This window comes from Camelus ferus, chromosome 4 (assembly GCF_009834535.1).
Source record: "Camelus ferus isolate YT-003-E chromosome 4, BCGSAC_Cfer_1.0, whole genome shotgun sequence".
NCBI lineage: Eukaryota > Metazoa > Chordata > Mammalia > Artiodactyla > Camelidae > Camelus > Camelus ferus.
The window spans coordinates 18,694,684-18,722,290 of NC_045699.1; the positions used below are offsets into that span (position 1 = coordinate 18,694,684).

A 27,607-nucleotide genomic window follows, 5' to 3' on the forward strand; every position below is an offset into this window, starting at 1 on the left:
CCGAGCTGAAAAATTAATAATGTCTTATATGAATCATGGGGTCCTAAATTAGGCATGTGGCTGAGTTTTGAAAACCCAAATTATTTCAAAGAAACAAAAGCTCCCTAAGGTCACATAGTCCAGTCATTTGATGTTCTTAACTGCAGTGAAATAATCCAGTTCTTTTTCAAAGTGAAATTGAATTTTGGAATACTGTTTAACAGCATTTTCATTGCCCAAGAGATATCCTCTGAAAAGGTGGTCCTAAAACAGGTTCTTGGTGCTATCTGTGGCCTTCACATTATGTTTTCCTCCTGGCTTTGAACAGATGAGAGTTTACTCTGATATACCAGGCAGGATAGGTTTAACTCTATATAGCAGAAAATCCAGATTAACACTGGTTTAAGTCAGATGAAAGTGTATTTTTCTCTCAAGTAAAAAAGATCCAATGACAGGCTATACATGACTGATATGGAAGCATCACAATAATCCAGGACCCAGACTCCTTCCATCCTTCTACTCCACCATCCTAATATATGACTTTCAACCTCAAGGGCACCTCATGGTCCAAGATGGCTGCTGCTAGAGCTCCAGCCATTACATCTGTATTCCAGGAAGGAGGAAGGGCCAAAAATTTTTTCCTCAGATGTTCTGCCTTCTTTTGAAGGAGCCTTCCCTGTAAACCCTCCCAGTAAAATCTGTCCAGAACTTAGTTACATGCCTACACATAGTTTCAAGGAAGCTTGAAAATGTAGTATGTTAAGCTGAGTGATTTCTTTGGGTATTATGTCATTAGGAAATGAAAAAAGAATAAATATTGGTAGGCAACTTGTAATCTCTCCACAACAGAGAAGTATCGGTATCACTTTCATGTAACTGTATGTTGATAGGGAGGACTGAGATCAGAACACATGAAGAACATGTTCTGAGGGAGGGCTGTGAAAAGTGATGGAATCAATGAATTGACCAATGAGATCAAAGAACTGTTGTGATAGAAAGATAGAGTTATGGACTGCTAGCAAGACGCTTCAAATCAGGAATTTGGACGTGGTGCAGTTATTGCTAGTGACATGGTCTAGGATCTAACCACAGGAGTGGATGGACAGGGTGAGCTGGAGGAAAGGGTAGCTGGCTGGAAGTGAGTAGGTTAGAGCGATGAGGAGCTAAGTGTTACCGGGCTCACCCATGTAAACTTACCAAGGATGGTAACATGAGTAATGGTGGAGAGAAAAATAGTGAACCGGGTTCTAGTATCTTCAGAAATGAAGGAAGGGTGACTAGGAAGTCAGATGGGGTAAAGGTGGTAAGGGTTATTGACCTGGGCTTCAAAGAAGGGAGGAGAAATGGTCTACAATGGTGAGGAAGGGGGGATGAAATGTGGGGCACCTAAAGAGATGAGTAGTGTCATTGCCAAGGGCCACAGGAGAAAAAGGGCCATCCGGAAACAGCCCCGTTTCAGTTGGAGCAAAAAGACAGTGTTCATAGACAAGGTTAAGGACATAGAGATTTTCTGATGGCAGGGCTGGGAGACTGAGTCAGGCCAGGAGTTTTCAGAGCCACTTGGTGATAAGTATCTTGATGGTAATGGATGACCCAGAGGCTGTGCTGAAGTGAACAAGGATGTAGCAGGGGATGGAACAGCCTGACAATGTTTCAGAAATTCTTTCTATAGCCTCTTTCTTGGGATTGGCCCTGTGGGTAGTCGGCAGTGATAAAGTGAGATCTGTCTTTCCAGGAGAGGGGAACTCTGGGGATACCCTTGGAGTCCAGCTGGGGGCGGGGAAGGTTGGAGAAGGAGATCAGCCTTTTCCAATTCAGAGAGAGAGAGAGAGAGAGTTCAGCCCAGAATAGGAAGGTCTTTCCAACAGACATGGCCAAAGACGAGATAGCCTGCCTCAGACAGGAGTGAGCCCTCCTTATTTGGAGAAGCCAAAGAAGCCTCCATCAGAAAGACTTTAAGATAATGGACACCTTAACGTCCCTTCTAGTCACATGTTCAAGATTCTGTCCTGGTGCCTTTATTAAATGCGATAGCAGACACTAGTTTGCAGCCTACTTTTAAGATTAAATCTTCTGAAAACTTGATCTTGCATTCTGGTTAAGCTGCCACCAAAATTGTGGTAGGTGGGTTCCTGGGCCAGAGCATCTGCAATAAAAGGCTTATATATTATTTGATTCAGTTCACAGCCAAACTCTTTATTAATGTGGTTAAATACAGCAAATAATCCATTAGATAGTTCCTATGCAATAGACCCTTAAAAGAACAATAACAAACAAACAAAAATTCTCTTTTAGTTACAAATCTGAACTTTTACCACAGTAGAAATTTTAAATTGCAAATTAATTTTAACTGTTCTTTTTTATTATAAAAACATTACATGCACACAGAGGTAAAAGCAAATATTACATAAAGAAAGACAATAAAATTGAGCCCTCTTTCACCCCAGATTCCACTCATTCCTTAGAGCTAACCATTTTTATCAGTTTTTTTTAATATATTCTCTTTCTCTATACAGTGGTTCTATGCCTGGGTTTTGTTTATTAGTATATCTTGAAGATATTTCCATATCAGCATTTTGTGACTTTCCTCATTCCTTTTTAGCAGGTGCATAGTATTCCACTGCCTGGCTCTTCCATGGTGGGTTAACTCAGTCCCCTGCTGATGTACATTTAGAATGTTGCCATTTTTGTTTATTGAGTTATTACAGTGCTACATGAGCATCTACTGAATAGAAGATATATAAAATAAATTTCTAGAAATAGAAATGGTGAATCAAAGGATATACTCATTTCAGATTTTGAAAGATAGTGCCAAATTGCACTCCAAAGGAATTGCACCAATTTACATTCCCACTAACAGTGAAGGAGAGAGCCTTAAATAACAAATTTCAATAAATCCTTTGAACAGAGATTCAAACTGACTTCGTTAACAAAGCAAATAAGCCTTTGTAATATAACTACCTTCTAATTTACTTGTTTTTCGAAACCTGAGTTTTTAACCAAAGTTGAGTAAAAGGCAGTGTGCAGTTCTGATCGAAATTCTTCGTCCTCTCAAGATGAAATGACAGGGCTATTCCCCCCACACAGAATATCCATTTTCCACCCCAGCACATGCCCTTCTTGCCTCAAGACCACTGATAGCCCTGTAGAAACTCTGAGAAGTACACAGCACATTTACTCGCTTCCTTCCAGTTACCGAAGCGGGGACCCCCTATTGTGCACAGACACCATTTCCAATACCATGTTGTTTCATTCATTCCAGGTTTATGGTTTAACTCATTCGGTCCAACTTTCCATAACCAGAGGATTGTTCTGGGCACTTGAACAGATGCTTTCGTTGAGTCTGAGCCTTATCCAAAAGCAAATAGATGTAACTCACCAGTTATTAACCACATTACTATTTTAGAGATGTATTCTTCCAAGTCTCTCCCTGGGGCTGGATCTTAGGAAGACAGAAGCCTGGTATGTGTATGTAACCAAACTAACCAGCTAGTAATCAGCATCAGATCTGTGGGAAAGACCAAACCAGCTGTGTGGGTAAATCCACAGTCTTCCTGAAAACCAGGACCCAGGAAGTCTTCCGACTAGAATACATCGGCTCTTCAAACTTCATTTTGTCATATTTTCATGATCTAAACTGTCAGCAGTAAAAGCAGAAAGATTGGACCTGGCAAGTAAAGGCAGATTTTGCCACATTGCATATGTAAGAGGTGTTAAGTGGCAGCAGAAGGCACATCGTGGATGCTTTTTTTGTCTATTTCTGACATCCCCAGAGCTGAAAATGTTAAGTTGCCTTCATCAGTCAAACTTGAATACTGGTATTATAAATTAATAATATAATTTTCCACCCCCGTGAAGCTTTCTCTTAAAAAAAAAAAAAAAAGTGGGAATCTGTTATACCAAGAGGTTGGCATGTTCAATTAAGCATGGTAAGTTTCTCTTTTGATTAAATCTGAAGTGAACTGAATCATCTCATTTTAGTCATGGGCCACTGAGCCTTCAGTCACATTTGGTTAAGAACTCTCAGCAGGTGCAGACACTTCTGTTGCAAACCTACGTTTCAGATGAGATTTACAGGTGTTAAGTTTACGATGGAAAGTTGAGTATTCAAAATCAGAGAACATAGGAACTCAAGTTAACTGACACTTTGCAGACACGTGAAATCCAGGTGACAGGAGAGGATGGCCGTACATGAAATAGTACATGGAATAAATGGTAGCCAAATCTAAAATCTTTCCCTTTACATCAAGATAAATGGGTAATATACAGGCTCATCATAAGGAAGAACTGTTTTGTTAAGTTCTGCTTTTTATATGAGTCAGAGTAACTGTTCAGTGCATGGTTATTGAGCACCTACTATTTGCCAAGTGCTGTGAACAAGTCAAAACCCTGTCCAAATGAATCCATCAGTGTCACAGCCCACTGGCAGAGAGACATACCCAGGATATGTATGGCCTCTGACAAACTGCCTCTGAAGAGCTCCTTCCCACCCCTTAGATGGCAGTGGGGCTGGATGCTGGCAAGTCCGGGACTCCGAGGCCCCCTTGGTAAAGTGCTTCTTCATTCGTTTATCTCTTAGATATCCACAGCGGGTAAGGGATGGGAGCAAGAGGAAGATGTTCAGACCTGTCCCGCAGCCCCTACCTGGCTCAGAACGCCAAAACTGAGAGCAGACAAACCCCTTTGAGAATTTCTGTGTGTGAGCCATTTGTATCTGTGTATATGAGATAGAAATGTTCAGAAAATTAAGTTCCTAAAATCATAAAACACGTGACCTAAAATGATAAAGAATGTTAGCTCTCAACCAGTGTCAGCCTCAGCTAAGGTCAGTAAGTTGGCTCTTTTCCTGAAACATTGTATTCTGCCATCTGATACCTGCTGTGAGTCTTTTGGTTTGTAAAATTCCAGTTTTGCCTGAATTTGATAGATCTTCAAAAAAAAAGAGTCTCAAAATAGACAAACATTAACTGTAAACACTATTAGACTTTGGAGGTTTAATCACAGCACTAACCAAGAAGAGAGTCTGTTGAGTTTCTTACAGGGTGCTTCCAGATCTTCCTTCTTTCTGTATCGCCCAAAAGAATGTGAACTCTGAATAGATTTGCACCCAGCAAGAACTCCAAGCATGTCTCTCCCTCTCTCTCTCCCTCACACACACACACATACACACATACACAGACACACACACTCCCTTTGTTGTTTGTGTTAATGTTGTTATATTCATAAACACTGAGGACCCGCCTAAGAAGTAAGCACAGAGAGGAGGGCAGATGAAAAACAGCATCCCTGTCCTGGAGGGACCCACAGGCTAGTTGGCGAGAGGGTCAATGAAACACCTCTGAGGCTCTATGATAAGTGCCAAGATAGGATAGGTTATCTGAGTGCTGTGATAGAGAAAATTACCACGGTGACTTGCCAGTCCAAGAAAGGGCCCTGGGGAAAGCTTCCTGAAAGATGAGATGCTTAAAGCAGAGTCTTAAGAAGGAATAAGACAAGAAAATAAGTGTGCAGCATTCCAAGCTGTGCGAAGGGTAAGTTAGAAGGAGGCAGGCAAGCAGGCAATTCGATTAAAAGCTAGGAGACCAATTAAGAGGCTGTAAGCAACATCCATGTGGGAAAGGTTGTATCTAAAGTGTTCAAAGGTGGACTCAAAATGACTTGGCAACTAATTGGATATGGGAGAGAGGGGTAATCTCTAAGACGGCTGGAAAACACTGGGCGTGAGGAAATCACTAATCGAAAATTCAAGCAGAGGAGAAGATCCCTAGGAAGGAGGATGATGTGTGGAAGTTTGGGTCATGTTGAGTTTAACCATCAAAGGGATTTCCCTGTGAAGATGTTCAGAAGTCAGTCAGATAAGAGGGTCTGGGCCAGAGATCTGAATGTGGGAAGCATCGATTCAGGCAGTGGTCCTGGGTTTCTTGGGAGGATGTGAGGCTGAGGGAGAGGGAGCAAGGAGGGGGCCCGGAGGAGTGGTGACACTTAATGGGCTCTCTCTCGAGTCCTTTAAAATCAAAGAGGATTTGAGGAGATGAGGAAGGAATATCAGATGCCACTGAGAGATCCAGGCACATGGAAGTGAAAAGTGGCTGAGGGTAGTCTCAGTGCCATGCTGCCAAATGCCAGATGCAGAGTCAAGAAGTGACCAAAGGAGCCCTAAGGACACAGAGGCACCAGCACAGACTGATCTGTCCAGAGGCTTGGCCATGAAGAGAAGGAAAGAGAGAGCAGTGCCCACGGGAAGCCCAAAGTCAAGAGAAATGCTGCCAAGTTGAAAGATGTAAGCATGATTATATGCTGAGGGGAAAGGGAAGACTTGAAGATTGAAGATGACTGATTAGTCAGAGTCCCCGAAGAGGCAAGAGATTGGAATAAAGGAAAAAATTTCGATCTTTGAGATAGCAACATTCAAAACACATTGGAAATCTTCCAAAATATTTATGAAGGCACTCATATTTCCAACGATAAGGTGACCCTGTTAGAGAAGATGATAGAACCAATTCACGTGAACAGATTCATTCTTTACAGGAGACCCCAAAGGTCATTCTCATAGAAAATTATTTTTAAAAGCCTTAATAAGGAAATCAGGCAGCTTCATTTCATTATATGATGGGTTTGGCCACCACTTAAGATACAATTATGTAAATATTCTTGTTAATTCTTGTTAATTCTAGTCCTATGATTATGTCTGTAAATATAACTACAATTAAATCTAAATTTAAATTGAAGATGTTAATTATCTTTATTATGTGGTTCATTCACAAAATATTTACTAAAGATGCTTTACAAAATACTTTATTACAACACCAGTTTACTTTCCATTAATGTCAATGCAGTCTTATAATAAATGGTTTTACATGCTGCCTCACAAAAATTAGAAGAAATTCAGAGGCTGTACTTCAAGAATAGACTTAAGAATAAATAAATAAACTATGTTCTTGGTGTTTTGTGCAGGATGAGATTATTATTTTTAATATTTTGCTTTTAAGAATAAAGATCAGGCCAGATCCTGTTAGGTGAATAAGGTGCCCTGAGAGAAGTTTGTAGTTGGAAGGGGAGTTTATGCCCTTCAGCTGCTAGGTAGTGAGTTGTATCTGGGAACTTACACTATCCTGTTTCCATACTTTCCCAAGAAGGCTCCCACCATCAGAGCCTGAATCGTAAGTCCTTGTTTCTTGTCTCTCTCTGGCTCCAGGCTGTGAACTACAAGGGCACCAGCTGCATCGATCTTATTACCAAATGCTGTCTGGTTCATAGCACAGGCTCAATTAATATTTGCAGAGTGGAAGATTGTCTGTGACCTGTACTGACCTGGCAGGAAAGCTCAGACTTCCCAGGGGAGCTAATACCGGGAGAGCTGCACTGTAACTCAGGGAGCGCATTGAGGTGCCAGGCACTATGCCGACACTTGTTGATGGATACAAAGATCCAGAGATGGCGGGGAGAAGGGCCCTGCCCCTGGGAAGCCTGCCTCCTGGTGGGGAAAGCAGACACGCGGGCAGCAAACTGAAACAAGGGCTGTGCCGGGTACTGTGTCATGAGAATGGTGGATTTCCTCTTGGAGAGGAGGGTGTGGATATTGGTAGAGAAGGCTTCAGCTCTGGCCTTCCATGAGACCTTAACAAATGAGGGGTGTCTCCATCCAGAAGGAGAAGCCAAAGCCCAGCTTTCCCCGCTCTGCTCTCTGCTGGGCTCACCAGGCCTCCTCCTGCATCACACAGGCTCCTCCCGGTGCTCACCTTGTCCGCCGGGGAGGTAGGTGCGCAAGGGGGACGACTGATGAGTCTCCCACCTCTGGAGCATGAACGCCTGGTCCACCCCGTGTTCTCCGGTCCGTTTCCTTCAGACAGTTCCTGGGGCTCTACCCAAGGACCCTCAGCCCCCCCGGGGCCATGCGCTCAGGTGGACCTGAAAGGAGTTACTTTGGGTCATTAGCCAACAAGAAGTATGTGAGAACCTCATCAAGTTGCCTGGAAACCACCAACACAAGGATTGGTTGAGCCCCCCAGGGCCCTGGCGAACCAGCATGAACAAAAGCGAGGAAGATCCCTACCCTCGTGGAGCTTGGCTGCTAGTGGGGAAGCAGCACATAGTCAATGGCAATAACGATTTAGTAAATTAGGTGGTGAAAGTGCTTTACAGAAGGCAAGCTGGGCTTGGGAAATGCTGGAAAGAGAAACTGCAATTCAAATAGGCTGCTCAGAGAAGCCTGGGTGAGAAGATGATATTTGAACAAGTCCTTGAAGGAGCTGAGAGAGTGAACCCCCTGGGTCTCTGGTGGAAGCACATTGCAGGTAAAGGGACCAGCAAATGCCACGGCCCTGAGCTGGGACAGTGCACAGTGTTTTCCGGAACAGCAAGGAGGCCAGCGTGGCTGGAGCAGGGTAAGTTAGGAGAGCGGGAGGGGACAAGGCAAGGTGGTGGAGGTGAGCTTCACTGGACAGAACCTCCCAGGTCATTGGGAAGACGTTGACTTTCCCTTTGACCTAAGGAGCCACGGCAGGATTTTGCAGAGAAGTGAGTGGCGTGATCTGATTGCCTGATCACTAAGGACCCTGGAGTGAGACCAGCCTGGGGGACAAAGAGGTAAAGGTGGAAGGGGAGACTAGCTGGGAGGGCAGCAGAATTATTGCTCTGCTTGAGGGGTGGGAGTGGGGATGGTCAGATTCTGAAATACTTTGAAAGTGGGTGTTGCGGGTAAGGGGTGAATGACCCGTGGTCCTCAGTGAAAGAATTCACAGGAGACTCCAGTCACGGCACACGGCAAGTTTTTATTAGTAGAAGAGACAGCACAGAGGGACAGGACCTCTGGGGTCAGCAGAGGAGCTGCATCTGCAGGTGGCTGTAAGGGCTTTTTATATCCCCAGGGATGGAATTTTCCAGTTCACAACTGTGCAAGCTCGCTTATTGCTGGAAACCCCCTATTTGCCCGTGAGAAGAAATGGGGAGAGGGTTACTGGTCTTCAAGGTCTTTTGAGTCCCTTGTTTTGAATTCCTCTTTCCCCTGCCTGCCTTGCCCTGACCATTCGGTCTCTATCAGTAGAAACCCCAGATTTGCCGATGGATAATATGTGGGGTGTGGGAGAAAGAGAGGAACACTCGATGACCCCAAGGTCAGCGTTTGCCATTTGCCGCAGAAATCCCGTGACGTGTCTTCTCAGATTGAGGATGCCCTGTCTGCCTGACTGGAGTCTCCGCATGCAGGAAAAAAGACAAGGGATAAACAGAAGGAAAGTTCAGGTGCACTTTTGCTTTTTAAGCTACCTGCCAAGCCATGAACTTCAAAGACAGAGACTGGAAAGGCAGAACTGAAAACACAAAAATAGTTTCAAAAACACAATTTTCATGTGTTCCCTTCTGTTTCATCTTTTCGTTTCTTCTCCGAAACCGAGGTCTGATTGCTCAGGTATGTGTGGCCGCTCCCTTTACATCTGTGTTACTCTTTGGCCCCGTCCCTTCTGGGTCACTGGTGCTCAGAACGTTCCAGGGAGCTAATCTGATCACCCACCCAAAGGGTTCCTGTGCGGCGCTGCCGACTATGTGGTGGGAAAGGTGTGAAGGAATTTCCAGGGGCTGTTTTAATTAATTAGCAGCAGAACGCATTTCCTTTGAGTAAACAGGACCTCCGAAGGTTATTTTGCGATGCAGCTTAGAGCTTCTGTTTTATGGCGGAGGGACTGGTTGAGGATTGTGATTCCTGGTTGTTTTTCCAAAAGTTGTTCTTCGCAATCGGCCCTTCTGCTTTGATCTTTTCCTCCCCCACTTTCCTACCACCCCCGCCACACACACTCCCCTGAGGACACTCAGCTGGCATTCTTTAGCAAATTTCAGACCAAGCTGAACTATGTTAAAATTGTGTACTAGGTTTTGACGTAGGTGCCTCACGATTTGAGCAAAGTGTGCTATTTCTGAGATTTTAAGTATACAAATATCTGTTGCTATATAAAAATACACTTCAAGGATTCACACCGCAACAGAGGATATTTTTTAAGGTTGCCTTAAAACATGTTAAAATTCACCCCTTCGCTCACCTTGAAAAGCACTCAAAAATGGCTTCTTTATCCTCAGGCACAAAGCTACAGTTGTTTCTTAGCTCTGTCCATGCCAACCTTTATGCCAACGTGGAATCCGTGCCTAAAATAGTCTATGGAAGCAATGCCTTTACTGCCAAGGTCTCTTGCACCAGGGCTTCTAAGCCTTCCTTCTATTTTAAATATCAAGCTTTTCATTTTCAGTAATTTGGGGATAGAGGTTCTGTCTTTCACTTTCATAATAATACCAACCCTGTCCGAGGAACAAGACCAGAGCATTTACTGTACGTCAGAGACCATCCAAATGTGTATCAACCCATTAGGTCTTCTAACAACTACAGGAGCTGAGTGTTCTATTCATTGTCCCCATTTTAAAATTCTGAACCTGAGACACAGAGGAGGTAAAGCCCTCGTGCGTCAGGAAGTCTTGAGCTAGCCCGAGTCCCGGTGCGGCCGCCGTGCCCCTTCCCTGTGCCCTGTCCTCACCGGTGGTGGGAGAGAGCCGATCACTGTCCTCCCTACTAAGATGGCCAAGGCATCAGCCTTTAAAACACAGGGGGCCACCTCACCTTGACCTCCTCAGTTTCAGGAAGATAAAAAGTGTCCTTTCTCCTAATCGGTTTTGGAACTGACTTTGGAGGACTCACTGAGAACTAAACACCAGTCCAGCAAGGCCCCAGGATGCTTACACTGTTGGGCCAGGAGCAGCTGATTCCCCAGTCCTCCCTGTGTGGAGGGAGAGAAGGCAAGACGCCAGTGAGCCTTCCAAAGCAACTCAGAGCCATGTCACCCTAGCCCCTGGGTGTGTGTTGGTTTGGTATTTTTTTCCTCTTATTTACAGAGGTCTCTGGATGCCAGGTGTTGTGGTAAGTCCTTCACACACACTTTCTCACATAAGCCTTGCATTTAACTCAGGAGTCAATGTCATTAGAATTCCTATTTAACAGATGGGAAAACTGAAGCTCAGAAATATTCAGGAACTGGGGGGAGGGTATAGCTCAGTGGTAGAGCGCATGCTTCGCATGCACAAGGTCCTGGGTTCAATCCCTAGTACCTCCATTAAAAAACAGAGACAAAACAAAGAAGTATTCAGGAATTGGCTGACTCTCGCCCAGCGGAGCCAGTGAGAGCCCAGACCTTGCTGCCTCGAAATCACAACCATTTAACCACAATGCTGTGCTGTCCCCAACACACACACACACACCCTGCATGGTGCCCTCGCAGCTTGTGGCTTCAGGCTGAACAGTTCCTGAAGATTCCAGGCCTCCCTACCCGCAAGCACAGAGGGTCCCTTTGGGAATCGCACGTTCTGTGCTCAGTCTAGTCCCGTTAGCCTCACCCTCACAGCTTTTCCCCAGGGTGTCCGTTGGGCTGGAATGAGCATGCCTTGCCGGCTAGGCTCTTCCCACCGCCCTCAAGGCATTCACCTGAGTGCTCAGTTCTGAAGGGGGGCCTTCAACTGCTGCTTTTCTGGAAACTAATCTCTAAAAGGGAAGAGGCTTTTAGGCTGTGGAGCAGCCCATGTCAGCACTTCCAAGGCAGAATGGTTGCCAGGTCCCACACATCAGAAAAAAGTTGTGTTAAAGAAGTTGAAGCAATGGATGGAGGAGAGCTGTTCCCCAGGCAGCCTCATCAGCTTGTTGCCCGAGGGCTGGACCCCAGAGAAAACAAGTAAGGTTAATGCCTGCCACCTGTCAATAGCACAGAAAGTCTGAGGTGCTGCTGCAGTGGGAGAAGGCATGACCCTCACTGGCTTGTGAACACATTTGAAAACCTACAAAAACCCAATTCTGGAATCATTTCCTACCCTGTCCTCCCATCCCTCCTATAGAGAACTTGGGGAAACCAGCCCATGAGTGATAGTGGCCAACACTGTTCTGAAAGATGGCAGAGCTAGTGGCCAGACCCTTCCATGCTTGGGGTCCCTTTTGTTATCATTTCTCTCTGGCATTCACCTGAGCTCTGAAAAGATCGTTGGAACCACAAACAATGTGTGATTAACTGGTTTCTGTCAAATATTTTCTCTGCTGTGATTCATGACTTTGGGGCATTACTTGGATTGGGTTAGTTCAGTGTTGATCTTCCCAGGCTTTTTGGTTTCCTTCCTAAATGCTTTCTTGCTCTATTATTATTTTATATATAATTTTTAAATAGCAGTTATTGATCATCTTTGTTTCATAGAGCTGCAGAATGTCCTAAGTTCAAAGACTGACCCTGAGTCCACAGAATGGTTTCATTAGTAGACGCATCATCTATAAAGTTTCAGACCCCCTTTTTCCTCTTCTGGGCTTTTCAGCTGATGATTTGAGGACTTCTTAGGGTCGCCTTCCACGGGAAGTACCCCTCTTTAGGCTTAAGGCTGCAGAATGCTGAGAACTGCTCTTCATCACCTGCCTGTCCAGTTTCCAAATCAGACTAGATTTGACAGCCAGGGAAGGGTCTTGTATCCACACTGCCTGGGCAACCCCCAGGCAATCTCAGCTCCCTGCCTACCTCCTCTGTCCTTGAATTCCCTCTTTTTCTCCTTTTTCTTTCCTTTTACCTCCAACTTCTCCTAGTCCCCAGACTTCTTTCCTCTCCCTTTTTCTTCCCAGAGTTTTCTTTGGAGATTAAATAGAAACAGCCAAACTCAAAATCCCTCCGCGCATGGTGAGCCTAATGCTGACCCTCACATCCCTCAGGATGGACCTCATGGCCTTCACCTTGTCCTTCTTTCTCATCCCTTATGAAGCCCAAGCTACCAAACTGATCTATTTTTCTCCATGTAGCATTTCTCTTCCTGCTTCCTTGGAGAGTGTACCTAACAGTGCACATCCATTACGTAGACTAAGGTACTTACATCCTAGAAGCTGTCTTTGTGGGAACAGGCATCTAGATTTATGGCTAATGGGGCTTGTGAGCAGAAGGGAGCTGTGTCCCACATCACCTTCACCATTAAAGTCAACTGGTCCTGCCCTAGTCTACAGCTCTGTCTTTCCCAGCCGGTTACACAAATCACCACTATGACCATTCCCCAGGATTTCCATCCACCGGACAGGTGGAGTGGGGATGCCAACCTGCCATGTCCCATTCTAGGAGAATAGACTTTCCAAGAGAAACATTGTGAGGTTTAATTTGGTTTGGTTTTGATCTAACCAGAAAAGTAGAATGAGTTCCCCTGCTAAATGCTGCTACAGAACCCAGCCAACAACAAATGCCTGGTGGGAAAATTGTAGGAGTTGTGATATTTTCAGGGATTCATCATATCTGAAATCTAGGCAATAATCAGTCAGTTTCAAATGAGGCTCCTTTGTGCCTTGAATGTTACCGCGGTGCAGGGGTGGGAATCAAGAATTAAAAGAGGAAGAAAAATGTGCTGTATTTCCCTAATCTCTACACTTTTGCATGCTTTTTTTTTTTTCTGTGCTTGTTGCATGCATTTACCCATTAATTATGTCAGTAATGGAAAAGAAATGAAGCATTGTATCCGCGGGACAGCTGTTTAAAATGATTACTTTGAAAATGGTATTTTTTTCCAGCACCTTTCCCTGAGGCGTCTCATCACCAGTAGACATTACTTGCTGTGCTCATTTGATCATCCTTTGCGCTAAATCCCCAACTTGCCTCCTTGATGCTTTAATTGCAGCTGACTCAGCTAATTCAAAAAGCCGTGATGCATGCTCCTGACTCCTTTAGAAACCGCAGTGTTGAGATGAATGTTTGAAAACCAAAGTCAGGTCAAAGGATCCCTAGGTTTGGCTTTCCATGGTCAAAAGCCAGTTCTGGGATGAGCATGTAATTCCAGAGAAATGGCTCTGCCTCCAGAGCAGTTCTGTTTCTCGAGACCTGTTTTTGAATCTTCAGCAGGAGAGGGAGTTTTGGTGACGATTTGTGCTTTCATTGTTTGTAAGCATTTGGGAGGGAGGGAAGAGGTCCAAGTTAAACCTTTCGTCTATCGTCCGGCAGCTTGAGATTCTCAAATAGAGAATTGGGCTGAAGAATCCACAAGGTAAGAAGGTACCCTTTATGCAGGTTGTGGGGCATTAGGGTTGGGCAGAAAGGAGTGGTCACTGCTCTAGGGCACCATCACGAAGGGAGCCACGCACCTGCTGACCCAGCGCTTTGCCGTTTGCCTCTCTCTTTATCTTCCTCCTCACCTTGTCTCCTTTCCATTACTTTCTCTTACTTCAGGGAGGTTCAGAGAAAAGGCTTCAATTCTCCACAAGATCGCAAAGAAAAAATGCCAGGTGGATGAGAACGAGAGGCAGAATGGGGCTGCCAATCACTTGGGTGAGTCCAGGGAGATGTCCATCCTGTGCCTTTCCTGGGGTGCGTGGAGAGGGGCAGAAAGGCAGGACCCAGCGTGGGGACTGGACTCGGTGCAGACACAGATCCCTGCAGCTCAGCACCCGGGAAGCCCAGGTGTCAGGAAGAGACCCACTTCCCCTGGTAGATACAGGGCATGAACAGGCACAATGTCGCCTACGCTCGGGGAACTTTAAAAAGAGTGATGTGACTCTATGAGGAATCATATAAAATCAATAAATAAAAATATTTAAGTAAATAAATAATTTTAAATAAACAAAATTACACCAGCTCCACCAAGCACCTCCACCAAAGAGTAGAAAATCTCTTTAGTTTCAGGAATTGCACACAATCCCACAATTGCACAAGAAGACACACAGACCTATTATTTAATGCTTAACGAAAGGTGAGAGTGTCCCTTCTGAATGTCTTGCCTGGTAAGCAGATTTTATACCTATGTCAATGCCTACGGCACTCCCACTAAGTGACCACATTGTTCACTTGGTCGCTCCTGAACTGAGTGGCAGGGCCCCTGTAAGATGACACTGCCTCCCTTTCTTAAGAATTCAGCAGCACTTGCCCGGGTTTCTTTTGGCTGACTTTTTCTGAGTTCCTGTATGACCAGATCGTGACATTCAGGCATCTTATTTTAACTTGGAACATGATGTTCCTCCTCTCCAGCCTGCGACTCTAATGTAGCTCTAATTCTAAATTCAAACTAAATTTAACCTAATCTGGAATCTATGTTATACACTCTGCTATTCCCCAAGAAACTAAAATTATCTGCAGACAAAATTCAACAGTGTTGCACTCAAAATACATGACATTCCTTAGAAGAGTTTCTGCCTATCCTGTTGTCCTGACTTCTAGCTCAGGGAAAATCTTTGGCCAAGAAACAGTCAAGATTCTATTGGGTATGAAAAGAAAAACTTGAAGGAAATAAGCTGACATGTTAACCGTCATGCCTGGGAGGTGGCTTCTCATCTGTTCATGTCTGTTCTTGGGTATCTTAACTCCGCTTTGACACCCAGCATCCCGTGCCACTGGGGTCAAGTTTGGCCATTGAAGGCTGACCCAAAAGTTGTATCACTTCAGCCACTAGACACCCCAAACACAATTTTAGTACTTCCCAAGGTATTTAATACTTTTTAGTTTAAATAACTGAATAGGCATCCTAGGAAAAACAGGCATAGCCTCACACAGCAGACCATCAAAGAGATAACATCATCACTACTAAACACATGGAAAGATAAAAGAAGTTTCAGTTTCAGTGGCTGTTCATGCTGAAATATATTTATGCCTCTGTATTCCACAACTAAATACATAAGTAAACATAAACATTTCCCTGGGACTTCTGCAGTTTGTCTCCTTCAAACCCAGCAATTTTTATATGACTCTCAAATTCTTTGCCAGTGAGATTTTACATAGAAATGTTTAGTTTTTCTGAAGTTGCTAGGGAAAAAAAAAATACTCTAATACTCTATGAGCGGCCTTACACTGCCTGTATCCGACAGTGATGAGCATTCCGATTCTCCTGGCAGTCCTGATGCTGAACGTCTTCATTGCCTCCTGAAAGTCAAGAATCACCCAGCACAGCCTGGGAACCCTGTTTGTTTCCCTCTCACTGAACTCATGGCAGACCTCAATGGTGCCTGATCACTGATCACCTGTAGGTGTTCCTCTGCGTCCTGGAAAAAAATCTTCTAGTGCAAGGCAGGTGCTGTAATGAGGATCAGAATAGTTTATGCTTCTTGTTCGCTTGCTCTGTACCAGGCACTGTGCTGGGAGCTTTATATGCATTTTCTTTTGTCATCTTTGCTGGCGTATCTTTGATCACGTTGTTAGTTGCAGGAGAGGTGGTGATACTTTTGTCATCACCTCAATTTTACAGATGAGGAAGCTGAATTTCAGAGAGATTAAGTCACTTGCTAACAGTCTCACAGCATTTGTACTAGAGTCAGAGTGTGAACCCAGGCCTGTCTGAGATGCTCAGTATCCAAGTCCCAGTGCTCAGCCATTACCCAAGTCACTTGCCAAACGTCTCCTCTCATTCAGGAATGATACCAATTTTTCCTCCATCACTTGTTCATCACTGCCCCACCCCCCGCCTCGGCCTTGCCTGCAGTAGGATGCCCGGGTGTAGGATGTTCTAACTAGCATTCTCCAGACCTTTCAAGTAGGTGGGGTTCCAAAGCCTGGCCTCCCCACAACACCTGCACACTGGCAGAGTCATCCACTCACTGAGCCTAAGGGAATGAGAGCTGGAAGCAATGGGCCTTGGAAGTCAACCAGTTGAATCCTCTCATCTCATAGATAAGGTTCCTGAAAACCAGAGGAAGGAGGGGACCTGCCCAAGGTGACAGCCCGATGTTGGCAGAGCAGAGTGTAGGACACACGTCTCCTGAAGCCCTCGCTAATAAATATTCTCTCTAAAACATATTACAAAAGAAAAGATCCTTCTATAAAAAATACCTGAGGGATGTGGTCCTGGGTATAAACAATAGTGTGTACATTGGGTATGGTTTTGGTTTAAAAGTGTCTGTGCTCATGTTCTTGAATGGCTAGTTGGTCCGTTTGCCTCGTCTAGAGAATGCAGCCCCTGGGAGCTGATAGGGCACAGGAGATCAGACATCAGGCCAGAGGGGATACCAGAGAGCTCGTAAAGGAGGAGGAGGGCTGAGTACACTGAAAGGCATGGGGGAGAAGGGGAAAATCCTTTGCTGTTTGGTGCAACCTTAGCCCTGGCTTTATCACCCCACCCAGACCACTGTCTTCCCCTCCGGGCCCACCATTTTAGGATGTTCTTTTCGACGTGGCGCTTACCCCACTGACTCCATTTGCTTTCTTTGTGTGTGTGTCTTAATTATGTCACAGAAAAAATCGAGCTCCCAAACAGCACCAGCACAGAAGTGGAAATGACACCATCCAGCGATGCTTCGGAACCTGTTCAAAATGGAAATCTCTCCCACAGCATCGAAGCTGCGGAAGCCCAGGTATGGCTTTTTTCTATCGCTCTTCCAGGCCTCCGTGCTTGTTGAAATCCTAGCACAGCAGCAGAGACCCTCTGTTCTCCTCAGAGGCCCCAGTTCCCAGCTGGACAGGCACCAAGTGGAGTCATTTGTCCTTGTGTGTATTTCCCAGTCCTGGCCGCATGCGTCAAGCCCTTCATCTATTGAATAAGTGCACATCTGCTCTAGCCGCTGTTTCTCAGAGTGAGATTGGAAGACTTATGCATCAAAGCCCTTGGGGATAAAAATGCAGGTTTCCCAGGCCGCATCCCAGACCTGATGAAGCAGAATCTCTGAGAAACAGCACCCAGGAATCAGCATTTTAACTCACTTCCCAGGTAGTTCATTTTTTATTATCGAAGTGTAGTTGATTTACCATGTTGTGTTAGTTTCAGGTGTACAGCAAAGTGATTCAGACATACATACATTTATATATATTCTTTTTCAGCAAGTGCTTCTTAATAGACAATAAAGTTTAATCGCTACTGCAGTCTTTCAGGCCAAGGTTAAGGAACAGAGAAACCACAGCCATCACACCTCAGTTAGCCCCCTTTGGCCTTCCATGGTCTCTGCAGTTGAAATTTTTAATCAGTCCTCTCTGGTCCAATCCACCATTCAGTGGTACAACCATTCAAAAGCTGTTTGATCTAATGGTTATAAAAATACTGAACATTTACATGTACCATGTGCCACAGATTTGATGCCGGACACTTTGCAGATATTCTCACCTTTAAAACTCAGAGAGGTTAAGTCACTTGCTAACAGTCTCACAGCATTTGTACTAAAGTCAGAATGTGAACTGAAGGTATAGGCATTTAGTATCTCCATTTTATAGTGAGGAAGCTAAAACTTAACGAGATGAAGTAGTTAATCAAGATTACCCAGTTTGTAGGTGGTAGAGCTGAGATTTGATCTCAGGACTGTCAACATACAGTCTCTGTACTGTTTCTACAATGCAGCACTGCCTTTGGACCACAGTTGCTCAAAAAAGGAGGCAGAACTGAAAAGTAGGTGGTGATTGTTAGATTTCTGGATCTCAACCTCATCAAGTGAATCAGACTTGGAAGGCACAGAGCCCCAAACCTGCATTTTAATCAGGCACCCTGAGTCAGTGTTTCTCAAACTTAAACGTGCTTATGAATTTCCTGGGGGATCATGTTAAAATTCAGGTTGATTTGTCAGGTCTGGAGTGACACCCAGAGTTTGCTCCCAGATGATTCTGATGCTGCTGGTCCGAGGATCACATTTTGAGTAGCACTACCCTAAAGTTTGTGATCCTCTTCTCTAGACAGGATGTTCCCTCCCAGCACTCTCTTCTCCTTTTCACCGGGATACACTGCACAGAGAGGGTCTGCACGCCTTAGAAAAACACATGCTAAGTGTTGCCTATTGCCTTTATTCCCTGGAGAAATGTGCAAGCAAAGTTTCTTCTTTTAAAGGAAAGGATAAGGACTATCAAGCACCTTTTCAGATACCTGTTGGCCATTTAGACATCTTCTTTGAAAAAATATCTGTTCAGGTCCTTTGCTCAGTTTTTAATCAGGTTATTTGTTGTTTGCTGTTGAGTTGTATGAGTTCCTTACATATTTTGGATATTAACTCCTTATCAGGTACACGATTTGCAGATATTTTCTCCCATTTCATAGGTTACCTTTTCATCTTGTTGATTGTTTCCTTTGCTCTGCTTTTCACAAGGTATACGTGTATCAAACCATCACATTGTACACTTTAAATGGATATAATTTTTATTTGTCAATTATACCTCAGGAAAGCCAGAAAAAAATAACTAAAGGAAAGAATAAAGAAACAGCAGCTCCTTCTGCCCTTGTCTCCTCTACCTTCCAGGCTCTTGCCCTGCTGCCCAGAGTCCCATGGTCCCTTCACATTAGGTTGGGGGTGAGCTGGCAGAGTGGCTTATGTCCACATGGATAAGCAGCATGTGGCAGCGGGAGGCAGGCCCCAAGGACATCTGGCTGCCCTTGGGGATGGCGTGGTCACAGGTGCTCCGAGGGCAGCCTCGTCATTGTGCCTCTCCCATCTGGCTGGGAGAGGGACATCTGTGCCCCCACGCCGGAGCGCCTTGCTGCGGCGGAGTGAGAGTCTCTACTGACCCCCTCTGAGCAGAACTGTGCCCCCGGGTCTCACGCAGGGAAACAGGACAGATTTGTGCACCACCCTGATACACTGAGAGCTCAAGGGCACACAGCCCTTCAAAGAACCCCCATCCCCACCCCTGCAGCTGCCTGCAGGATAGCCTGGCCGTGAATTCCAGATCCACCCAATCTCACTTTAGTTTTTGCATCTGTAAAGTACAGATAATAACAGTATCCGCCTCATTAGGGATATTAGGAGAGTTCAAGAGATAATGTGCATAAAGCACTTAGCATAGAGCTGAATGCTGCTATTTATATTAACATGTCCCATACCTACTATATAAACAGCATCCAAGGTGTCCCTTCCCTGTGGGTAAAATGCTCATTGTAGTAAAATGAAAATGAAATACATATACAAAATATGTACATATAAAATGTTTGAGAGGATTCAGGATAAAATAAGTAAATAAATAAGCACCTGTGGTAGGTGAGTAATGTGGTCAGGGAGGTCTGTACAAAGTGCTCTGGGAGACTACCAGAGAAAGAACTTGACCCTGGCAAGGGAAAGTGTAAAAGCTTCGAAGATGATGTAATGTTCAAGCTGGGTATTGATGGGTGAGTAGGAGTTTGTCGCTCAGAGAAGGAGTTGATGACCGAGATGACCCCATGTTCAAAGGCATAAAACCTTAAGAGGGAAACTCATGTTCAGTGATTGGTGAGAAAGGCAGGGGAATTAGAGACTGAAATGCAAGGTGAGGAGTGAGGAGAGATCCACTAGGAAAACAAACTGGGCTGAAAATCTCCCACTGTTCAATCAAAAAATTTTCCGTGTTCATCTAATATGTGTCAGGCAATGTGCTGGGCACTGGAGATGCCCACCCATTCCAGCAGAGAAGAGAGCCTGCAAATACAGACCAAGATATGATTATACAAGGGAATAGGGCCATGAAGAAAATGAAGCCTGGTGACACAATGGAGGACGAATAGAGGGGCCCCTTAAAGTTGGGAAGCAAGGGAAAGCTTCACTAAGGAAGTGATGTTTGAACTGGGGCTGAAATTTAAGAATGCTCAGGCCAAAGGAACACACCCACAGAGAAAGAAGTGAGCTCACCTTGTTTGAGGAACAGAAAAGTCGATGTGGCTGGAGAGTGGAGTGATGGAGGGAGGAGGTGATGTGGGACAGGAGTGCCAAGCAGAAATGGCCTGCCTTGTAGACCATGAGAAGGAAGTAGACTTCCTTCTAGGACAGCAACAAGCTATTGGATGTTCCCAAATGTAATTTGCACTTGTAAAAGATCCCTGGGGCTGAGTGTAGAGATTGGATTTATGGCAAGAGGTTGTGTAGCAGTAGTGGAGCAAAGAGGTCACTGTGGGAGCTGAGGCACAGCTGATGGTGGCATGGACTAGTGCAGTAGACAGATAGGAAGGGGAGGAATCATGACGGGCATTGTAAGCACCATCAAGCTGTCTGGACTTCCCCCTTCTGGGAGTAGGGAGCCCAGGATGCAGAGCAGTGAGGCAAGAGCCTATTTGGTTCAAGGATCAGCAAACTGATTCTGTGGCCAAATCCAGCCCTGCAGTCTGTTTTTGTACGACCCATGAGACAAGAATGTTTTTATATTCTTGAAGGTTTAAAAAGAAAAAAGCAGCAGCATATGTAACAGAGACCATAAGGACCACAAATCCTAAAATATTTACTATCTGGCCCTTTACAGGAAAAGTTTGCCCACCCCTAGTTTAGACCATCTGCAGTCTTTCCCAAAAAAAAAAAGAAGGAAAGAAAAATAATGAGGAAGCTTTTCATGCACTTATATGGAATGATCTTCAATATATGTTGTTAAGTGGAAAAGGCAACATGCCAAATTGCATCCAGTATACTCTATTCATGTAAGAGAGGGGAAAAAAGGAGGGGAATAACCGAATACCATATAAGCCTTTACTTGTGATGCTATTGAAGAAACTGGTCATGCTGACTGCAGAATAGGGGTCTGTGCTAGGGAACCGTGGTGGAGGTAGCCTTCTGCATGGATCTTTCAGTGTAGCCTTCTGTAGCTTTTGAATTTTGAACCAATTAACTGTATTACCTATTCCAAAAAGAAATACAGCAACTAAAAATAATAATGGTTAAATTAAAACAGAAGTGGTATGCATTAGTCATTTAAGAGCAGAGTCTCTGAAGACAGACCACATGAGTTCAAACCCCAGGTCTGTGACTTACCAGCTGTGTGACTTTGGACAAGTTCCTTAACCTCTCTGTTCTCATTTTCCTTCTCTGTGAAGCAGAAATAATAACCCATTTCATAGCATTTTTGTGAGACTAGAATACTCGTAGAACAGCTCTTGGCACAGAGTAAGCACTACATAAGTGTTTGCTATTATAAGCAGTACTTAGTAAAACCTTTTTTAAAATTACTATTAAATAGCCCAGATGACAAGACCTCAGACCAAGTATTGTCTGTGGTGTGGATGACAATGGCTGGATGTGAGAGCTGTTTCTGAGGCAGAATTGAGACCATTTGGTAATAAATTGGTCATGGAGAACAACAACAACAACAACAACAACAACAAAACTGTTGTGGGTCATGCTGACGTTTCCAGGCTGGAAAGACAGCTTAACAGGGAAAACCTGGGCTGTGATTCCAGAGTCAGGGAAAAAGGTGTGAAATCGGAATGCTCAAGCCACTAAAAGCACAGTTTCACAGAAAGGATTCAGTGCCTTTTCGTTGTGTTAGTTTTCTTTCTTTCCCAGTTGTATTTTTATCAAGCTGCATGGCGAATGAGGTGTGCACCCTGACTTTTATTAATGGAAGTGGTGAGCCCCACGCACCACACGCTCACCGCATGATACTCTCCAAGAGTTTAACCTGCCTCTTGTAATTAACCTGCTGTTTTCAAAACCCTATTTACAAATGAAATAACACCTCATTTCTGAGAGCTTCTGTCTGTCCAGACTTTACACTGGCGATGAAGAACATTTTAAAAATAGTCTCTGGCGCAGAGGAAGCCCCTTTACAGTTTTTTTTTTGTTTTTTGTTTTTTTGCTTCATTTGTATATTCTGAACGAAGAAATAATTTGACTCTTCAGATGTCTGAGTGCTAATCACCTTCTCCCAATGACTGCTGACACAGTGCTGTCGATCCTAATAGAACTGACTTGAGCTGTCACTGAGAACTGACCGACCTTCCCAATTTTCAATGTTAGGAATTTATCCAGGTTTGAAAGATAATTCAAAGAAATATTATCTCCCACCCAGAACCCAGCATTTTCTTAAGGTTTAATTTCGCCAGTCTAGACAACAGCCAAGTGACTGCACGTGGCCAGCTTGTGCCAGAAAGCTGCCCGCCTTGCTGTGTCCTCGTCCTCCAGGCACGACACATCCACATGCTTCAAATCCATGCTCACAGTCACAGGGCAGAGGGGAAAGTGCCTTGCAAATTTCTTAGACTCTGAAATATGAAAATCTAACTTTTTTCATGTATTATAATGCTGGCTCTTTTTATTTGCAGCTTTTATTTCATTTCACCTCTAAGACTTCTCTTTGTCCTTAGGGAAATTCAAATTGTCCCTGCTTTGGTTCAAAGTTGCCCAGATGCACCAGATTTATTTAAAATAAGTATGTTCCTAGGAGAAAAGGATTGACTGATTGACTGATTTATACACACAAACATACACATACAGATGGATGATAGACAGAGTATAAAATGCACTTTTTTTCTTCCTTTCTCGGTTTACAACTTAAATATCATCTTACTATATTAAGTCCTTCCTTTCTCCCTTTGGGGTTTCAGCCGTGACCTATTTCTCCCCCATGTAGCACTAGTCTTCACCTAAACACAGTGCTGTTTTTAAGATCTGCTCTCATAAAGCCTCGTAGTGCTGATAAAAATGTTTGGACATTATGTGACTAAGTAAAGGATAAGTAGGAAAAGGTGAAGTGATTGTGATCTTAGATTTCTCTAAAAAATAAAATAAAATGCACAAAGATATCTCTCTACTATTAAATGTGGATCTCTGAGGGTAGTAAAAGAGCATGGTTATCAAAGGCAGCAGTTTGTTTTGGATTCTTGCTGTTCAAAGTTATATCTGTGATTTCAGAGCTTTGTCGGGAGGCTTCATAATAAACGTTGGTCAAAAACCTGATAGGGATTTCCAAGATTACCCAAGCAGATGGTACCTAGAATCCACATGATGTCTTTCTTCCTAAAATATTACCTTTAACTTAGCAAATGTTTACTTTCTTAGCAGCAATAAGGTTTAACAGAGGGTTTTCGAACCTCAAACTCCCCTATTATTCAAAGAGCAAGTATCTCTTCTAAGTGATTTCAGTATAATAGCCGGGTCCACAATGTAGAAAGTTTAAAAGGAGCTAAGGACCAAATTTCCCCTGTTAATGAGATTATCCAATGTCTTGGAACATTGGTGAAACATAGTAAGAGGATTCTATTCTGGCACTCAAGAAATGGAGGCTTTGGTGGAACGTGGAGACATGTCTCTTTTTCTGACACAGCCAGAGTCCAGGGGCAGCACTGGGGAGAGAGGCCAAGGCCTAATTGTGAAGGAGAAAGACTATTCAAAGATTCTTCTAAAGACTGGAGTTTCCAAGGCCCAAGCCATGTGAGATCTATGATTGCCTTAGAAAAGAAACTCATTAGTAGCAGAGAAAAGCCAATACAAACTATAGAAAAGAGCAAAAATTACAGGGTTTTACCTACTGGGCCTCAGTGCATGAGTCCTCTATCTGGAGGAGATAACATTTATTTCTTTCAATCTATACATTCGTTTTTTAAGGAAAAGTTGAGATCTGGTTCCTTTATCTGATGACCTGGACAATATTTACCAACTACTTAAGATGCACTCAAAGGCCTTGTGAACACACCTTGAAGTAGATCTGACTCTTGAGTTTCTGCCTAAGTTAGAATGTTAACAAAGAATTACATATTCACTTAGAATCTCACTGCTAATAACACCATTTGTCACTGTGCCTTCTGAAGATGTCTGGGGAATGTCTATTAATTATTCACATAAGCTACATTAAGGGCTGACCATTAATAAAAAAAAACTCCACTGTCACCCTGAAAAAAATACTGACATTAATATTACTGTTCCTATGAGTAACTGTAATCCAATTGATGATAAATGATGAAAATGACTTTTGAATTATTTCTTACGATTCTCCTGTAGCTTTTATGTTGACAAATCTTTTATGATTTGTATCAGCAGGATTTACGAACCCCGTGAAAAATATACAAAAACCAATTTGCCATAGCAATCCAGAGAGAAATCCGTCTTGTCTGTAGGTTGTACCTCAGAATTATTTGGGCAAAATGCAAAGTGAAGGAAAGTAATTGCATTTCACCAGACTCTCCAAATACCATTTTACATTAAAATGAAATGGTTTCTTGGCTTCTTGGAAAACTTAGGCCCCAATAGCTTCATCACCAGTCACAGCAAAACATTTTGAAACCTTGGTTTCAATTCAGAGTCATGTAGAAGCAGATGAAGTTTTTTCAGATTGCCATTGCTGAGTGAAACCTTACTTTGTGTTTAATGTACTAAATTCTTTTTTAATATTATTTTTTAATTTTTTGTACAGTTTAATTTATTTATTTATTTGGGAGGGATGTAATTAGGTTTATTTATTTATTTGTTTGTTCATGTATTTTAATGGTGGTACTGGGGATTGAACCCAGGACCTTGTGCTTTCTAAGCACACACTACCACTGAGCTATACCTCCCCCCTTAATATACTAAATTGATGCTAGTTTTTTTCCCTTCTATATGCAAAACAAACCATAAGATGGTATTATAAGGGGAGTGAATTATTTCCTACCACTAGGCGGGCAGAGATTAATCACTTTTTTAAAAATCTGTATGTAAGCTCTGTTGGTTCAAGATGTCCACATGAAAGGCAATACAAATGTCTCACATGGTGCTGCCTTCCATAAAGAGATGCTTTTTGACTGACCTCTTTTTATCTCTTATCTCTTGGGAAGAGATAAGTGATAGAAACATAGAGATAAGAACAGAGTCAAGAGAATGAAGGATATCGGTAAATAATAGAAGGGCAAAGACATTGAGAAACTCAGAGAACAAAAATAAAGAGATTTCTCAAAGACTCAATGAAGTATGAGTGAAAAAAAAAGAGGTGATTTAAAAATAAATTATAGCAAGTGAACACAATTTATTTCAAAGCCAAAAAAAGATTCAAAAGTAAGATATTTTTAAAAGATAAATATCCATATGGCTGGTGTATATAAGTCTGCATGAGCTGCCGTAACCAAAAATCACAGACTGGGGGCTTTAAACAACCGAAATTTATTTTCTTACAGTCCTGGAGGCTGGAAGTCTAAGATCAAGATTTCTGCCTGTTCAGTTTCTGGCAAGGGCCATCTTCCTGGCTTGCAGAGGGCTGTCTTCTCTCTTTGTCCTCACATAGCCTTTCCTTGATGTGCACAGAAGGAAGGGTGGGTGGATGGAGAGAGAGAAGGAGTAGGAGAGTGTTCTCTGGTGTCTCTTGTCACAAGGGCACTAATCCTGTTGGATCAGGGGCGCACGCTTATGACCTCATTTAACCTCAATTACTTCCTTAGAGGCCCCACCTCCATATACAGCCAAGCTGAAGGTTAGGGCTTCAGCATGTGAATTTTGAAGGGACAGAAACCCTCTGTCCATAACAGTCAGTAAGGAGTCACCTTTGCACTGAGTAACTGAAGTTTTCTAAATATGTCTCTCTGGTTTTCTATCATTGGGTCTAACAGTGTTTCTTCCTGACTCTTCTGTTTTTATTCCTGTTTCAAAGAGGAAAGGCAAATGGCAAATGAAGTTGCCCTTAGATCCCTTAGCTGCCCCATCCCAGAACTCTGAGTTTGCTCTCAAAATGATTCACACACACCTTGTTTGGCAAGTCCTGAACTATATCTCTGGGGTCCCAAAAATTGACTTTACCTTGTGTCACTTAGAGATTTTGAGTATGCAGCTTTGGATCTCTAAGACCAGAATGATCCGCAATCCAGTAGTGAAAATTTTTATGGGTAGATCGTTTCTATATCTCAATTTTAAGAATGCTGTTCTAGTTCTGTAATAGACATAATGAAGATTGCTGGTATCTTGACCCCACTAATTGGCCAACCAGTTTAGGGAAAAAAAAAAAAATGGAGATGAGATGAAAAGCAGTTACTGTCCCTGAGCCGGTTGGTATCTACGACGGGAGTTTGTAATAAATTTCTGTTGCTGGAGCCACCCAATCTATGGTGTTTTGTTATGGCAGCCCAAACAGACTAATATTGCTGACTGTATGGATAATTATGTTTTTTAAAAATCTCATTTTTTAAATAGATTCCCTTTGTAGTTAAGCGCTCCATGGAATGTTTCTTGGGAGGCATCTTCTACTTGCCAAATAGATGTTGATTTCAGAACCTTTCACTGTATTAAAGTGTGACTGTGCATTTTTAGTAATTCTACCTTTGAGAGCTCCAACTCTAGTATTGTTTTTAGCTCTGTGCAAAACACAGAATCAAGGTGTCACAATATTATGAGTCTGCTTGGAAGCTGTTTCAGAGAGAAATTCTACTTAGAGCCTACCTACTGAAATAAAAGAGCATTTTCTGCTTAGCGCTGTGGAATTTTCCCTTTCATCTTATTTACAAAAGGCCTTCTATTTATTCATCTTACCAAAGAGGAAGGTAAATTAGATTGTTGACATCACTGCAGTCAATGGATGCTCAGTAAATATTGGATGAATGGCTGGATGGAAGGACACAATTATTGTGGTTTCCACTTTCACATCAAATAATTGAATTACAGAATTTTATTTCTTGGAAGTATCATAATTCACCCGGTCAAACTTCTCTCTCCTGGCTGTCTTTGAAGAAATTATTCTCCTAAACATTTATTAAAATTAATAACAATAACTAACCCTTACTGAGTGTTTACTCTGGGCCAAACACTGTTCTAAGTGCTTTTTGTGGATTACCTCAGTTAATTTTGTAACAGCAGTCATGTTGGACGAGAACGTCCTGGAGCAGAAGTGGGTCTTATTTGTCTGTGAACCCCTTCTCCAACAATCCCTTCATTAGGTAAGGCACTCTCAAGACTTCGTTTCTCCCTGGGAGCCTCCCACGCACGCACCATACAGGCACACACACCTCTTCACTGGTTCCCAAGGAAACCTAATTGGAAAAGTAAAACATGCCACCTTTCTCAAAGAGAGTA

General features: G+C 43.3%; 1 protein-coding gene and 2 non-coding genes across 5 annotated transcripts in view; 2 read left to right on the forward strand and 1 right to left on the reverse strand.

Annotated features, from left to right (window-relative positions):
• The window catches only part of SLC24A2 (solute carrier family 24 member 2), a 224,075-nt gene that overhangs the window by 164,385 nt on the left and 32,083 nt on the right, over positions 1–27,607 (forward strand). For all 3 annotated transcript variants that reach the window (XM_032477615.1, XM_032477617.1, XM_032477616.1), the window contains 2 exons: positions 14,181–14,279; positions 17,169–17,287. In XM_032477615.1, the coding sequence (XP_032333506.1) occupies positions 14,181–14,279; positions 17,169–17,287 (218 nt within the window). The remainder of the gene's footprint in view (positions 1–14,180; positions 14,280–17,168; positions 17,288–27,607) is intronic.
• Positions 10,998–11,069, forward strand: TRNAA-CGC. The gene has a single exon. It is a non-coding gene; the product is annotated as a tRNA-Ala (tRNA).
• TRNAS-AGA lies at positions 25,062–25,131 on the reverse strand. The gene has a single exon. It is a non-coding gene; the product is annotated as a tRNA-Ser (tRNA).